This window comes from Loxodonta africana, chromosome 2 (genome assembly GCF_030014295.1).
Source record: "Loxodonta africana isolate mLoxAfr1 chromosome 2, mLoxAfr1.hap2, whole genome shotgun sequence".
Taxonomy (NCBI): domain Eukaryota; kingdom Metazoa; phylum Chordata; class Mammalia; order Proboscidea; family Elephantidae; genus Loxodonta; species Loxodonta africana.
Window position 1 is genome coordinate 110,085,208 of NC_087343.1, and position 17,205 is coordinate 110,102,412.

General features: G+C 35.1%; 1 protein-coding gene across 1 annotated transcript in view; it reads right to left on the reverse strand.

Annotated features, from left to right (window-relative positions):
• Positions 1-434: 434 nt before the first annotated feature.
• SLCO4C1 (solute carrier organic anion transporter family member 4C1) overlaps positions 435-17,205 on the reverse strand; it is a 74,828-nt gene continuing 58,057 nt past the window's right edge. Inside the window, exons 10-13 of the mRNA XM_003404731.3 lie at positions 9,273-9,463; positions 7,419-7,483; positions 5,839-5,976; positions 435-3,767 (exon numbers count right to left, since the gene is read on the reverse strand). Coding sequence (XP_003404779.1) covers positions 3,625-3,767; positions 5,839-5,976; positions 7,419-7,483; positions 9,273-9,463 — 537 coding nt within the window. The 3' untranslated portion in view covers positions 435-3,624. The remainder of the gene's footprint in view (positions 3,768-5,838; positions 5,977-7,418; positions 7,484-9,272; positions 9,464-17,205) is intronic.

A 17,205-nucleotide genomic window follows, 5' to 3' on the forward strand; every position in this document is an offset into this window, starting at 1 on the left:
AAAAAAATTAGGATATCAAATCTTAAGGAAAAATTTTATAAATTAAATTTTAACTAAAGCACTAAAATATGTTTTAATCCCATTTACCCGTTCAGTTTTTTTTAAATGGATTATATCTTTTACTATTTTTTTTTTTTAATAACTCATGTGTAATGTATAAATTCATGTTTATTGTATTTGGAGCAAATAAGGCCTAATCTAAAACGATGAAGGAGGCTGTATGTATTGGGATGAACAGGAAAAGGCATTACACTTCAAATTAATATCCAATCTGATTTCTTTAAAGATATTGTACTGAGTATTTTGATAAGGCTAGATGAACTAAATATATCTTTTCCAAAACACATTGCCTTTGCAAAGTGTCAGATATTTCATGATCAATCGTCTGCAACGTGTATTCTACTCATATCCACCTCATATATCAATCTGTTATGTCTGGTAACTATTGTGTGAAAGAATTCTACTACTATATATTTCATAAAGTGACTTATATTGAATTAAATACATTTACTGAGGTATCAGAAATAACTGTATTTACTAAATCACATTTGCCAAGTTTAAAAGTACACCAATTTTCCCTTTTCCATCCTTAAAATTTACTGATATTTATAAACAGATAAATAATATCTTAAAATCTTTGTCATTTAATAAGGTTAAACACTTAAAACAATCTGGTACAAGCAATCTGGTTTAATAACAGGTGTGTATACATATTTTGTGTAGTTATTTACCATAGAAAAATCTTGAAAGACAATAGATACAAAATTTTATTTACATTTTCTGCAAATTTACATAAAATTAAATCAATCATATACAATTCTTTCAATGCATAAGATTTTTACATTTGAGTTTCCTGCAAATAAAGAAACCCAAATGTTAAATTCAAAGTTTTAAGACGTATATCCAATTATATACAAAAATCACAATGAGTCAACTTAAAAATTCAAGCTTTCTTAAAAATCAGTATAAATTTTGAAAAATATGTATTATGAAAAATTTCATTTCTAAAAGTAGCGCATCAACCAATATAATCTAGATAAGTCCAAAATGATAAACTATGATGATAAATTACAGTAGTGTCTGTATTGCCTTATTTATGAGAGGTATTCTTTGTAAATATGCACATCATAAAGGACAGAGTGCGACTCCCTCTAAATGTCAGAATTATTTTCACTTTAACTATTTCTATTAAAAACTTTGTAAAAATGTGTCATCTTATAAGGCTGAGTATATTGAATACAAGGTTAACCCTTGATAACTAAGAATTACAATGAATGCCAATTATTTATGGCTCTTTTATCAAACTATTTCTACATATGAGGTGATTTTTCCTTCTCTCTAAATTAAGTGACCCTAGTCAGAATTGACTTGATGGCAATGGATTTGGTTTTTTTAGACTAATACAGGAAGCCCTAGTGGCATAGTGGTTAAGAGCTACCACTATTAACCAAAAGGTTGGCAGCTCAAATCTACCAGGTGCTGCTTGGAAACCCTATGGGGCAGTTCTACTCTGTCCTATAGGGTCACAATTAGTTGAAATCGACTCGATGGCAAGGGGTTTGGGTTTTTTTTTGGTTTAGACTAATATGTTTTACAGTTATTCTGCTTCCTCTCTTGCTGTCATTTCACATCTCTGTCAGTGATCTGTATCAGATCTCAGGACTCATCATTATTATACAACCATAAAATTCTATTCAATTCCCTGTTTCCACGTATAGAACACAGAACCCCTAAACACTCCTTTAGCTTTGCTGCAATAGAAAATGGCATATAAAATGTGTCTGGTTGGGTGGGAGGGAGAATGCTCCTGAACCAAGCTATCCTATTTTTGTTCTCTGGCCTATTTTGCACTGTCCCTTTGGCTGATACGAATTTTCTGCTTCCCAGCTATCTGGATTTTTGGCTTCGGCCTTCTTTTGTATTCATACATACTTGGTTTAAGGAGGGCTGTCTCCCTGATTCCTGACCGACTTCTCTAAGACTCAAGTGTGCCGGCTTGCCTAACTCCTAACTTATTACTTCTCCTTGAATTTCAGTTTAAAAGCATTGTGAAGTTCTTGAATCATTGTTGGTCACAGATTATCACCAAACATAATTTCTTAAATTCTGTGAATTTATAATACTCCTGATCCTGGATTCCTACCATGCCTTTACGCTCAGTTTGTGTTATCTACAATCACAGTATATATGATACACTGCTGATAGGGAAAAGCTGATAATGAATCTTATTAAATTAGTAACTTCACTTTATGAAAATTTCAAATGTAATTATCTCTGGGTTTGAGTTTAAAGAGACTTCAACCCTTTTCATGATCAGTAAAATTCTTAACCATTATAGAAGTTATTTTTCTTGATGTTCACTCATTTACTCCCTACATCTTTAGAACAGATAGACTTAGCATAAATATAACCTGAATAAATATAGTGAAGTGTATAGTGAAGTATGTGAAATACTTCAACTCTAAAATAAACACCATTAAAGACTAGGATTTAATGTTTTAATCAAATGACAATTAGAGATGGGCCCTGGTGGCGCGGTGGTTAAGTGCCTGGCTGCTAACCAAAAGGTTGGCAATTCAAATCCACCAGCGGCTCCTTGGAAACCCAATGGGGCAGTTCTACTCTGTCCTATAGGGTTGCTATAAGTTGGTTTCGGGGGTTTTACTATGTGCAAAGCACAATTCTAGGTGTTATAAGTAATGTGCTAGGTGATCAGTTTTTTAAATTAGAAAAATTAAAATACTGAGTAAATAAAGGTTGTTCAATAGTTTGTTAAGAAATCTTCTCGTGTCTAATTGTCACATTTTTTTTACTGAAGCTGATACTTTCCTCATGGAAGACATAACTGAGTGATTCTATCACAGAATCATAAAAGTTTAAGGTTAAAAATCAGCAGCGTCAACAAATAACCTCCTGGAATTCTTGTGCTAAAGTGAAAACAACCTAAAAAAACTACCTAGTGCCATCGAGTCGATTCCGACTCTTAAAGTGAAAACAAGTATATACAATCTTGATATTTCTGTATTTCCTATATACCCGGACACAAAGAAGACAAATAACCTACATTCTAAGAGCTAGATAACTTGCTGTGATGAATAAAGGCCTAACTAGTACAGATAAATTTAAAAACAAATTATATTACATATCTGGTTTTAAATTCATGACCTTCAATAATATTTCCTGAACACCGTCACATAAGCTTGGTTTGTTTAAATTTTTACACTATAAATTTGCTAACCAAACCCAGACTATTGCCCGTAATAATTAAAATAAAACAAGCTGTAAGAGAGATAGAAACATGCACTGCCCTTTTAAAATATAAACTTTTAACTAATCACTGGCTTTTTTCTAGTTGGATTTAAGAGCTGGACAATGGAAAATAAGTGAAGGTATGAGTGTTTGAGGCTTTAGTGAGCTTTGAAGGCAGGTGTCTGCTTCTTATATTAAAAGAAAATAAAATGTATACATTTACAGGGAACATATTCAATTATAAAACATCAATTTTTAAAATACGACTGTCCATATTGAGCAGCTAATGCTGCATTGGCATTGTGCATTCTTACAAGTCAATCTTCCTGCTGTAAAGTGTCCTCCTCTCTTTCTGTTTCAGCCTTCATTTCCTGCTTAGTTGCCGTCACATTCTACTGAAATGGTAGTCACAACTGATTGCTGATGTTGAAATGAAACATCTATGCTTGATGGAGGTGGTTTATACAAAAAGATTGCAAGCCCATTGAAGAAAATGGTGGTAGCTTTACAAGTAACAGCTAAATATAAAAATAAAAGAGTAATACACAGTTAGTCCTTTGACTATTACAAAAATTAATTCTCATTGAGAAATTCTTCATGAATAGGAACTCACTATTTTAAAGAGGAGGAATACACAGACATAATCTGTTTTAAAATTTTAAAACATCAGGGAGTAAGGTAATATTTTTCAGTAAAATGTTTGAATACAATTCAATGAACTGGTATTTACTTGCTTTCTAAATAATAAAAATGTAGAATAATTATTCTATTTTTTATTATGATCGTATATTTTTGTAAAATAAGCGTGTATAAAAAAAATAGTTGCTGGTTGAGTCAACTCTGATTCACGCTGGTCCCATGAGCACCAGAGTAGATCTCTGCTCCACAGGGTTTTCAATAGCTGATTTTTCAGGAAATCACCAGGCCTTTGTTCTGAGGCGCTCCTGATCTGACTCAAACCTCCCAAATTTCAGTTAGTAGCCAAACACGTTGTATAGGATTAAATAAATCTATGTTCCATTTCTAAGTGTATTAACACATTAGCATATCTATAAATATTTACAAGCAACCATAAGTTAAAGAAAAATAGCTTATACTATGCTTGAACCTGAATCATAAGTTGAAGAATTTTCACATATACAATGGAAAATATTTCTAAAAGTTAAAAAAAAGCTTTGTAATTCTTGGGGAAAAGCCTCTCTGGGACATATCATATTCAATATTCAACCAAACTGGCTTTTGATCAACTAAAAATATAAAGCATTAAGGTTCACTTCAAAAGATGTTATTTGTTTTCAAAGAACTTCAGGTTTTGAGCTTGGAGACAGGAAGAGAAACTAGTTCCAGCCACTGTTCAAGTATTCACAAATGCCAGTCAAATAAAGTAGCTAATTCTTTGTGTTAATTATTAATATTTTATTTAACAATGTGCATTTGTAAAACAGGAATGCTCATTTATCTAAACATTACTAGAAGATTAATTACATAAGTCCTACTTTCATTACTTTTTTTCTGAAAAGTTGAAAAGTGTATGTTTTTTATGGGAAAAAATTCTCAAATATCACTGAGTAGGAATAGGAATAACTCATTGTTCATATCTTTTGGCCAAAAGGTAAAAACAATTCAAAAAAATGTAAACATAAAAACATTGGATAAAAAATGTCTAGTCTAGTGAATACATACTCTTCCATTGTTTCTTTGGATTTATGTGTTTATTTCTCAGTGGATGTTTCATTCCCCTGTTGTTACAAATTCAGACAGCACACTCTGGGTTTAAACATACACAACAGTAATAAGCCTATCTTGAGGCATTTGCTAAAATCACTACAATGAAAATTGCACATTAGTTGCATATATAGGTAGCACAATATAAGTATTTCCTTTCTAATCAGGATTTCTGTTTTTAAATATTCTAATTCCTTTTTTTTTTTTAAATGACTTCCAATTTCATCCTACTGTACTTGTTCAACTGTTAGCATAAAGGTTGGCAGTTAGAACCCACTGAACAGTACTGCGGAAGAATAGTCCTGGTGATCTGTTCCCCATGGAACAGTTTTATTCTGACACACAGGAGGTCTCCATGAGTTGGAATTGATTTCACAGCAACTGACAACATCAGTACAAACTAGAAGCATGGCTCTACTTCCTTAATCTTAACTTTCATTTATTGTTTAACCAAGACTATATACAGACCACCAATGGCAAAAAAGATTAAGCATCACGGCTAACTTTTAAACTATAAAAAATTTCCTACAACTGACCTGCCTCAGAGCCAAAGGATAAGTCTCTACCTCAGCTCTACGTGCTTTCCAAAGTCCAGATACCTAGATGACAAACATTCTATAGTTCGTCAGAATTCTCCTTCAGTTTTTTTATATAACTTCTAGGAAATTTGGAGGGAAATTATGTACAATTTCATTTGCCTCTATTTCAAAACATCATCAAGGCCACTCTCAACAGCTGAGCTCTGCTACCAGATTATAGGATGACCCTGATGTGGGCTGACCATCTCGTAACAACTATGGCCTAAGTAACTAATAATAATTTGCTTTTTCTTGGCATCATCAATTAACTCTAGTTACCACTTACTTATCACCACTAGCATATGGGCCATCCTGATGTTATCATAAATCCAGCAAGCGCCTTTAACTCCGCATTCGTTAATATCCCAGAGAACACATGTGCTGTCAATTGTCATACCAAATATAATTGGCCCAGGTATTGTACCTAGAAGAATGACATGTGAAATACACGTGAATAAAGATTACAGTTTATAACTAGAGATTTTTACATACATGGCTATACATATACTTTTATATAAACAGGTATGAATCTTTTCATATGCAAATTATTCCATTCACGATCAAGTAAAAGTAATATACAGAAAGAGAGAACATTCTAAAATAAGTATGTGATTATATATTACTAATTGATTCAGAAATTATTTCAACAAAAAGCTTTAGGATATATTGGGCTAACAGTTAAGTAAATATTTTTAATTCTCTGCTCTTCTACTTTAAGGAGTATGCCTTTGAAATCATCCCTCATACTTTTAAAAATCAAAATAAATTATTCTTGTTGCACAAGTCTGCTGAACTACAGCATATGTGTTATGTGTATGTCTGTATGTGTAAACTAATATGTGTGTATATGTGTGCATGTACATGAGAATGTATATATGTATAAGCACACACAGATTAACATGCCTAGGAGTACTGCTGTCTCACACACACCTCCCCCGATGAGGCCATGAGGCACTAAACTTTCGTACAGTAAAGGAGCTTCCAATTTTTACAAAGCAAATATATGATCTGAGGTGTTATTTCTTAGTCAAAGATTTCTGCTGCATTCAGTCTACTCTTTAATTACCTCCAGTATGATAGATTACGAAGAGCACTAGACTGAGAGTTCTTTTTCCTCGCCTCATTTTCACTGCTAATCGTGTCACTGTGGGCAAATCCTTGCACCTCTCAGAGCCTTAATGTACTCATCTGAATAATGAGGAAGGTGATTTCTAATGTTCCTTCCAGCCTTTTGTTTTTATTTTAAGAAACAAATTTAATATTATGTTTATTATATTTCTTTCTCTCTACTCTTCCTACACCTGGAAACATATATTCTCTGGTATAAATTCTTTCTTCCATCAATTCTTAACTAGCCACATTATCTATATCAAAGTTTTGATTGAAACATTTTAACTCATTTTTCATTGCTAATGCAATATAATAGTGTCACAAGTAGAGATAAAAGCAGAAAGAAAAGGAATTATGGTAACAACAAATAAGACAATTATAATTGATGTCGGTAATAGATTTTATATGAATACATAAAAATATATAGTCTTTTATCATTCTCTGTTAGAAATGTGCTGGTCATAATTCTTTAGATATCAAATAAATACAATACACCCTCTAAGGCTATATTTGCAACACAGTTGAAAACAACATTTAACCAATCAGGTAGGTGGAAAGTGAAGCCATTATTTTCTTATATGATATATAAATAATACTACATCTTAAATATTATAAAAGAGTTTTCCTCAACAACTATGTAGCATTCCACATATTTAAATTAAATATTTTTCTTGGCACATATCAAAAATGAATGAATCAATAAAATTAATGAATCAATAGTCAGCAGCTACCAGTGAACTATGAAAAACAGCATACCCAGTAATCGGAGAAACATAAACTGGATTCCCAAAGCTAGAGACCGTTGCTTGTTATTAACACACCTGGAAATATTAAACATATATTAGACCAAAGATGATTGTATAGTATATTCACTTTTTCAGCAAGCTCATTTTTTATACAAGCTTAGCATCTCTACGTTAAAGTAAATGTTGTGCACATGAAATAAATTATTTGTAAGTGCTTGTATACAGTTCAGCCTTTCTAGAATTATAAAAGAAAAAATATGCTATCCTAGCTAAAACACTGCTAACAACAAGAAAAAGTCATTCACTCCTATGAATTTTAATAAATATGAAGGAAAAAGGCCATTCATTAACAAGACTTACTTTTTGACTATCACTATTATCTAAAGTTGCAAGCAAATAATTCTTACTCTAACTTGTACTAAGTTTGAGACAGAAATAATATCTACTGGGTTAGGATACAAATTTGAGGCAATGAAAAATGGCCGCTGAAGTTCAAAAGTATTCAATGAGAAGCCTTTAAATAATGATTGTGGGCCAATCAAAGATGAATGAGACACGATGTTATCACACAAAAGAGAAAGATGTGAGAAAAAAGAGATCAATCAGTCTTTTAAAAAAAAAAAGAAGTTGAAAGGTGACTTAAATGATTTTTCAAATATGAACTTTTAAAAGCATTTTCTTTGGTTTCTAAGTACCTCTACCGATTTCCAAATAGTGTAATGTTACAGACTACTTAATATTTTTTGACAGAATCCCAAACTTCCCATTGTCAAAATATGTGTGAAAAGATAGAGAGTAGATATTAAGGAACAAAAGGTTGAAAATATACAGAATGGCTAGAAAAGACAGAATGACTCATTAGCCTACGGAGGGGCAGACAGGAAATATTTTCCTAAAGTGATACAGAAGGGTCTACTGAGAAAGAGCAACTCATCACCAGAAAGCACAAAATACTGGTGACAAGTAACAGCCAGCTTCTTATCTATTAGCCCAGTTTACAGAAAGGTTTACAATCACAACACCTCACGTATAAGGCAGAAACATGTCATTCTGATTCTTTACATATGGGCATGATGGTTAATTTTACGTGTGTAGTATGGTTCCCAGTGGTGTGGCCAAATACTAGACTAGTTGCTGTTTCACAATGTAATGTAATGTAATCACATTCTAAAATGTAAGTCTAATGTAACATAATCAATCAATCAGTTGAAAAGGGAGTTTCTTTAGGGCGTGTTCTGTTTTCAGACTAAAAGTAGATGTTTTGACAGAACTTGCTCTCTATCTCTCTCTCCCCACTTTGCACTCTTTCTGTCACCTGACCTACAGATATTGGGTCAAAAGCCTGCAGGAGTCTCCAGCTTACCACCTAACCTATGGATTTTGGACGAGCCAGCCCCCCACAATCCTGTGGGCTAATCCTGTGAAGTAAATCAATCTCTCTCTCTAGATATAAACATGTAGATATATAGGGATAAAGGTATATTTCATTGGTTCTGTGTCTCTAGAGAACCCAAAGACATTAAGACATTTTGGTACCAGCTGTGTATTTCAGTCATACTCAAATACAGTTGAACATATCTCCAGTTTACAACTAAAGCCTCACAAAAAGAGCAGGGAAACTAACATCAGATGAGTGCAGGTAGGCAATACAAGACAATTTCACATACATAATCTCATTTAAACCTCAAACATATGGGCCTCAATAAATTAGCTCATTGAATGCCACAGAACTAACAATCTTGTAAGGACTGCCGTGGAATTGGAACCAATGATAAATAAAAACCCCGTAGGAATCACTGATTTCATTTTCTTTTCATTCCACATGCTGCCATAAGGACTGCAAATTTTACCATATAATACATACCTAAGAATGGACACAGTTATAGGAGTACCAGCCATGAAAGTAAAAGCGATAGTAGCAAAGAAAACGCCAAGGAATATGGGCAAGTTTGCACATCGAGTTTCACATTTTCCAGCTGTAGCTTCAAAACCCAAACTTTCTGGAGCAGATGCTATCTCCATTTTCCTTTCAATACAAGAGCAGTTGTAATAGACCTAGAAATATCAGACATAAAAATACTGAAAATGTATATTTTGAGATATATGCTACAGATGACCATTTTAATATCTATAGATTAAAACACCAAACCAAACCCATTGCTGTCGAGTCGATTCTGGCCCACAGCGACCCGATATAGACTAAGTAATAGTAATAATAATAATAAAAGTTCATTGTTTCTCAGATCCTGTTTTCCCCCCAGTAGGAATATAAACTTTAAATGTATTCACTATGGACTTCCAGCCAACATGGCCCCATAGACAGAAGCACCATGCCATCCCTCCACAGCAAAGACCAGAAAAACTAAGTAAAACAGAGACAAACTTCATTGCTGGAACTCAGAGTGTCAAACGAAGAGATAAAGAGCTCAGCCAAACACCAAACAGAATAAGAAACTGACAGAGGATGTAGAGCAAGGAGAGATACATGCGGAGGTCCCTTATCAGCTAACCCAGCACAGATTTACCATCTTGGATTCCTGTCAGGGATCAGCAGACACGGAGCACAGGAAAGCAGCTTCACAGAGCTCCTAGAAGGAGACAGAGCACCAGCGATACACACTTTCCTACTCCCCCCGCCCCCACCCTTTCCCCGCTGCTCTACCTCTGAGCTTCCTGGCTGACTGCAGTGGCTCAGCCAGCCGGGAAGTGCAACGTCCGTGCTGCTTGAATTTACCCACCCATATCGCATATCAGCGGACAAGGAGTACGGGAAATCAGCTTCACGAAGTGCCCAGTAGGAGAAAGAGCACCCAATGACGAGAGAGATACTCTTTCCTAACCCCCACACTTCTTCCTCCACCTTCAGCCTCCTCTCTTTTCCACCAGTCACAGTCTCTTGGCGAGGAGGCAACTGCTTCCACCCCGAGCCTCTTGAATTCACCCTGCCCACACTAGCCGGATCCATGAGCTGCTGTTGTTTCTTTACATTTCTTTTGGTTTCGTCCATGCCTCCCACCACCTTCCCCTCCTTTCTCTTGAACCCCTGGCTCCATGTGTCATCTTTGCTTCTTCCTGAAAGGCTGTGAACCACACCCCCAGCCCAGGACACCATGCTGGTGGGATCCCTGAGACTTTTTTTTTTTCCTTGTTTTGTTTTGCATTGTTCTGTTTTGTTTGTCTGTTTTCTTTCTTTTTTCACACTTGGGAGTCTCCTCTAGCCAGGCTGCACTGCACAGCTTAGGAACCACTCCCTCAATCTGTGCAGCAGCATAGTGGGATCCCTGGGGGCATTTTGTTTGTTTGTTTGTTTTTTCACTCTCTTTTTCCCTTTCTGTCTTTCTTCATTTCTCTGTTCTTGTCTGTCCATACTTACCTTCTTTTCCTGTCTCCTGAATGCCTGGTGCTGTGTAACATCTATATGTCCTCTAGCCAGACTATACTGCGTAGCCTGGGCGCCACCTTCCTGGTCTTCGCAGAAGCTCTGGTGAAACCCCCAGGGACTTTTCTTTCCAAATTTTTATCAAGTTTTTTTTTTTTCCCTTTTTCTTTTCTTTTTTTTTTTCTTTTTGCTTTTGTCCATTTTTCAGTTTTTCATCCCTTTACTCCAACGGCAAACTCCCCTAACACTCTTTTCCTTTTCTTTCTGTTTTTGGCTCCTGTTTCTCTATCCTCTTTCTCATACCCATATTAGCTCCACACATCACAACCACCCCCCTCTTTCCTGTGTACCTGCACCATGCTCAGAACATCATAACCGCAAGCAGCACAGGCATGAACTACCATAACCTGACCAGCACTGATTCCTGGCCCACCCTGTTGGCCCTAGTATGTGCCAAACAACCCATCCCAGTCCCTCCCCTTCAGCTGGGCCTGACTTTCTGCTCCATAGCTGAGTGATTGGCCCCACCCATTGGATAACGATGTGAAAAGTATCATGACTACAGGTGGGCAAACAACAAATGACACACAGCCCCCCTGCTCAGACATAAGCAAATAAAACAAACAAACAAAAAAAAAACAGGATGAAACAAATATACAATCAAGAAACAAAGAAAATAACTACTGAATGTCCTAAAGACAACAGACAATATCAAAACATAAAAAAAAAAAAACAGGAAAAGGATGGTTCCGGTAGGCATCCAAAATAAAACACCAGATGACTTTCCAGTAGAAGAAAAAGCACTAGAACTACCGACAGGGAATTCAAATCTCTAATATTCAGAGCTATCCAAGAGTTGAAGCAAAAAGCAGATGAAAATGAGGAAAAAATAGTCAAATTTATGGAAAAGGCAGACAAATTCATGGAAAATACAAAAAAAAGGAAGAATTCAGGAAAATAATATAGAAGCAAAATGCCCAAATAAATTCACAACTACAAAAACAACAATTAGAAATCCAAAAGTTAAACGACAAGATTTCAGAAATGGACAGTGTCACAGAATGGCTGAGGAGTAGGTTTGAAATGATGGAAGACACAATCAGTGAAATTGAAGGCAAACACTTGGATACAACACTATTTGAGTAAAAATCATAAAAAAGAACAAAGAAAAATGAGGAAACCCTGAGAATTATGTGGGATACAATCAAAAGCAAAATTTGGGAGTAATCGGAGTTCCTGAACATGGAGAGAAAACAAAAACACAGAAAGGATCATTGAAGAATCGCTGACAGGAAACTTCCCTAATATCATGAATGATGAAAAGCTCTCCATCCAAGAAGCTCAAAGAACTCCATATATGACAGACCCTAAAAGAAAAACATCAAGGCATATCATAATTGCGCTCGCTAAAACCAAAGACGAAGAATAAATTCTGCAAGCTGATCGAGAAAAACAAAAAGTCCCATACAGAGGAGAAACAATAAGACTACAATAAGACTAAGCTCTGATTATTCAGCAGAAACCATGCAGGCAAGAAGGCCATGGGATGCCATATATAAAGACTTGAAAGAAAAAAAAAAATGGCCAATGAAGAATAATGTATCCTGCAAAACATTCATTCAAATATGATGATGAAATTAGGATATTTCCAGAAATTAAGGGAATATGTAAAAACCAAACCAAACTTACAAGAATTAATAAAGAGAGTCCTTCAGTCTGAGAACAAAGACCATCAGACCACAGCCTGAATCTAAAATGCAAGATTGTACTGGCCAGATACCAATTTAGGAAATGAATTCTCAAGGACTATCCAAAACCAAAAGAATTGCAACAGGGAACCAGAGAGGTTAATCTGTAAATGACAACAACACCAGAATAATAAAAGAGGGAATAAACAGTGTAGGTATAGAATTTTCTAATGGCAAGGAAGGCAAGTCAATACCAAGTAATAATAGACTGGTTCACACCTAGGAAGACAGAGTAAATTTCCAAGGATAACCACAAAGAAAGTTAACAAACCTACTCATCAAAATAAAAAAGGAAAACATAGAGTCTTAATAAAAACAAAATCTACAAAAACAAAAGAAATGAAAAATCCACAAACAAAAGGAACTCACCACAAGAGAGTAAAAGGAACAAAGAAAATGTTAACATGACAAACAAAAAAAGCACTACACAATGACCACAATAAACTCACCTACCAATAATTTCACCAAACATAAATGGCATAAATACACCCATAACGAGACAGACAGTGACAGAATGGATTAAAAAAAAAAAAAAAAAAAAACAGGGTCCATCAATACGCTGTCTACAAGAGACGCACCTTGGAAAAAAAGACATAAATTTATTAAAAATCAAAAGATGGAAAAAATATACAAAGCAAATAACTACCAAAAAAGAACAGGAGTGGCAATACTAATCTCAGATAAAATAGACTTTAAAACAAAATCCACCATAAAAGACAAAGAAGGCACTAAATAATGATTAAAGGGATGATTCATCATGAAGACTTAACCATAATAAACATCTACACACTGAATGCCAGGGCTCCAAAATACATAAAACAAACTCTAACAGCACTGAAAAGAGAAATTGACAGTTCAACAGTAATAGGAGACTTCAACACACCACTCTCAGTAAAGGACAGAACATCTAGAAAGAAATTCAACATGTTAACACACAGAAGAGCTAAGGAGCACAATCAGCCAAGTTGATCTCATAGACGTATGTAGAACACTCCAACAAACAGCTGCAAAGTACAAATTCTTTTCCAATGCACATGGAACTTTCTCCAGGATAGGCCACATCTTAGGCCACAGAGCAACCCTCAACAAAAGCCAAAACTTTGAGAGAGTACAAGGTATCTTCTCTGACCACAACACCATCAAAGTAGAAATTAACAATAGGAAAAGCAAGGAAAAAAACCAATTACATGGCAACTGAATAACACCCTGTTTAAAAACCACTGGGTAATAGAAGAAATGAGAGGTGGAATCAAAAAATTCCTAGAATCAAACAAGAATGAAAATACATCATATCAAAACCTTTGGGACACAGCAAAGGCAATGCTCAAAGGTCAATTTATACCTACAGATGCAGACAACAAGAAAAAAAAAAAAAGAGACAAAATCAAAACATTAGCTACATAACTTGAACAAATAGGAGGAGAACAGCAAAAGAAGCCCACAGCCACCAGAAGAAAGGAAATAAAGATCAGATCAGAAATAAATGAAATAGGGAATAGAAAAACAATAGAAAGAATCAACAAAACCAAAAGTTGGTTCTTTGAAAGGATCAACAAAATCTACAAACCACTGGCCAAACTGACAAAAGAAAAACAGGAGAGGATGCAAATAACCCAAATAAGAAATGAAATGGGGGCCACTACAGCACACCCAACTGAAATAAAAAGGATCATAACAGAGTATTGTGAAAAACTATACTCCAACAAATTTGAAAACCTAGAGGAAATAGCCAAATTTCTAGAAACACACTACCTACCCAAACTAACACAAAATGAATTTGAAAATGTGAACAGACCCATAAAAAGAAAAGATTGAAAAGGTAATAATAGTAAAAAAGAAAAAAACTCCCAACAACAACAACAAAAAACCCTGGCCCAGATGGCTTTACTAGATAATTTTACCAAACATTCAGAAAAGAGCTTACACAAGTACTACTCAAAATATTCCAGAACATAGAAAAGGAAGCAAACTGCTGAATGCATTCTATGAAGCCAGCATTCTATGTACCAAAACCAGGCAAAGACACTTAAAAAAAAGAAAATTACAGACCTATATCTCTCATGAGTATAGATGCAAAAATTTTCAACAAAATTCTAGCTAATAGAATTCAGCATCATATAAAACAAATAATAAACCATAACCAAATAGGATTCATACCAGGTATGCAAGGATGGTTCAGCATTAGAAAATCAGTCAACATAACCCACCACTTGAATAAAAATCACATGATCATCTCAATTGGCACAGAAAAAGCATTCGACAAAGTGCTGATAAAAACTCTCAATAAAACAGGTAGAGAAGGAAAATTTCTCAACATAATAAAAGGCATCTATGCAAAACCAACAGCCAACATCATTCTTAATGGAGAGATGCTGAAAACATTCCCCTTGAGAACAGGAACAAGATAAGGATGCCCTTTATCACCATCCCTACTTAACATTATGTTTGAAGTCCTAGCTAGACCAATAAGGCAAGAAACAGAAATAAAAGACATCCAAATAGGTAATGAAGAAGTAAAACTGTCCCTATTTGCAGATAAGATACTACACATAGAAAACCCAAAAGACTCCATGAAAAAACTACTGGAACTAATAGAAAGATTCAGCAGAGTTGCAGAATACAAGATAAACATACAAAAATCAATTGGATTCCTATACACCAATAAAGAGAATGACGAAAGGAAATCAGGAAAACAATACCATTTATAATAGCCCAGAAAAAAATAAAATACTTGGAAATAAATTTAACCAGGGATATAAAAGACCTATACAAAGAAAACTACAAAGCACTACTGCAAGAAACAAAAAAAGATCTACATAATTGGGAAAGCATACCATGCTAATGGATAGGTAGACTTAACATTGTTAAAATGACAATCCCACCCAAAGCGATTTACAAATACAATGCAATCTCGATCCAAATACCAACAACATTCTTTAAAGAGATGGAAATACTTATCATTAACACTATATGGAAAGGGAAGAAGCCCCGGATAAGTAAAGCACTTTTGAAGAAGAATAATGTAGGAGGATTCGTACTACCTGACCTCATAACCTAGTATACAGCTAGGGTAGCCAAAACAGCCTGGAACTGGTACAACAACAGACACATTGACCAATGGGACAGAATTGAGAACTCAGATGTAAATCCATCCACTTATGGTCACCTACTCTTTGACGAGAGCCCAAAGTCCATCAAATGGGGAAAAGACAGTCTTTTTAACAAATGATAACGGCAAAACTGGATGTTCATCTGCAAGAAAATGAAACAGGACCCATACGTCACACCATATAAAAAACTAACTCAAAATGGATCAAAGACCTAAACAGAAAGCCAAAAGCTATGAAGTTCATAGACGAAAAAATAGGATCAACACTAGAGGCCCTAATATATGGCATTAACAGGATACAAATCACAACCAACAACACAAAAGCTCCAGAGAATAAGCTAGATAACTGGGATCTTCTAAAAATTAAACACTTAAGCTCATCAACAGACTTCACCAAAAGAGTGAAAAGAGAAACTACAGACTGGGAAAAAAAACTTTGGCTATTACAAATCAGACAAAGGTCTAATCTCTAAAACAACAAAATCAAACACCTCTACACAAAAAGACAAATAATCCAATTAAAAAATGGACAAAGGAAATAGACACTTCACCAAAGAAGACATTCAAGTGGCCAACAGACACATGAGGAAATGCTCGTGATCACTAGCCACTAGAGAAATGCAAATCAAAACCACAATGTGATGCCATCTCGCCCCCAGCATTACTGTCATGAATCAAAAAGAAAAACAGGAATTAAATGCTTGAGAGGCTGAGGGGAGATCAGAACTCTTATGCGCTGCTGGTGGGAATGCAAAATGATACAACCATTTTGGAAAATGATATGGTGCTTTCTTAGAAAGCTAGAAATAGAAATACCATATGATTCAGCAATCTCATTCCTAGAAAAATAAGTCATCACACGAATAGACATATGCACACCCATGTTCATTGCAGCATTGTTCACAATAGCAAAAAGGTGGAAACAATCTAGTTGTCTATCAACAGATGAATGGATAAACAAACCGTGGTACATACACACAATGGAGTATTATGCAATGATACAAAAAAAAAAAACAAAAACACTATAATGAATCCATGAAGCATCTCATAACATGGATGAATCTGGAGGGACTTTCGCCGAGTGAAATAAGTCAATCACAAAAGGACAAATATTGTGTGAGACCACTGCCATTAAAACCCATGAAAAGGCTTACATACAAAAAGAAACAATCTTTGATGTTTACGGGGGTAGGGGGGTGGAGATGGAAAAACACTTAATAAACAATGGATAAGTGGAAAACTCAGTGAAGGGTAAGACAGTACACAATACTGGGGAAGCCAGCACAACCTGTACAAGGCAAGGTCATGTTAGCTCCATAGACACATCCAAACCCCCTGAAGGACCGAATTACTGGGCTGAGGGCTGTGGGGATCATGGTCTCAGGGTACATCTAGCTCAATTGGCATAACATAGTTTCTAAAGAATATGTTCTACATTCTACTTTGGTGAGTAGTGTCTGGGGTCTTAAAAGACTGAGTGCCCATCTAGGATACTCCACTTTTCTCATCCCTTCAGAAGCATGAAGAATGAAGAAAATTAAAGATACAAAGAAAAGATTAG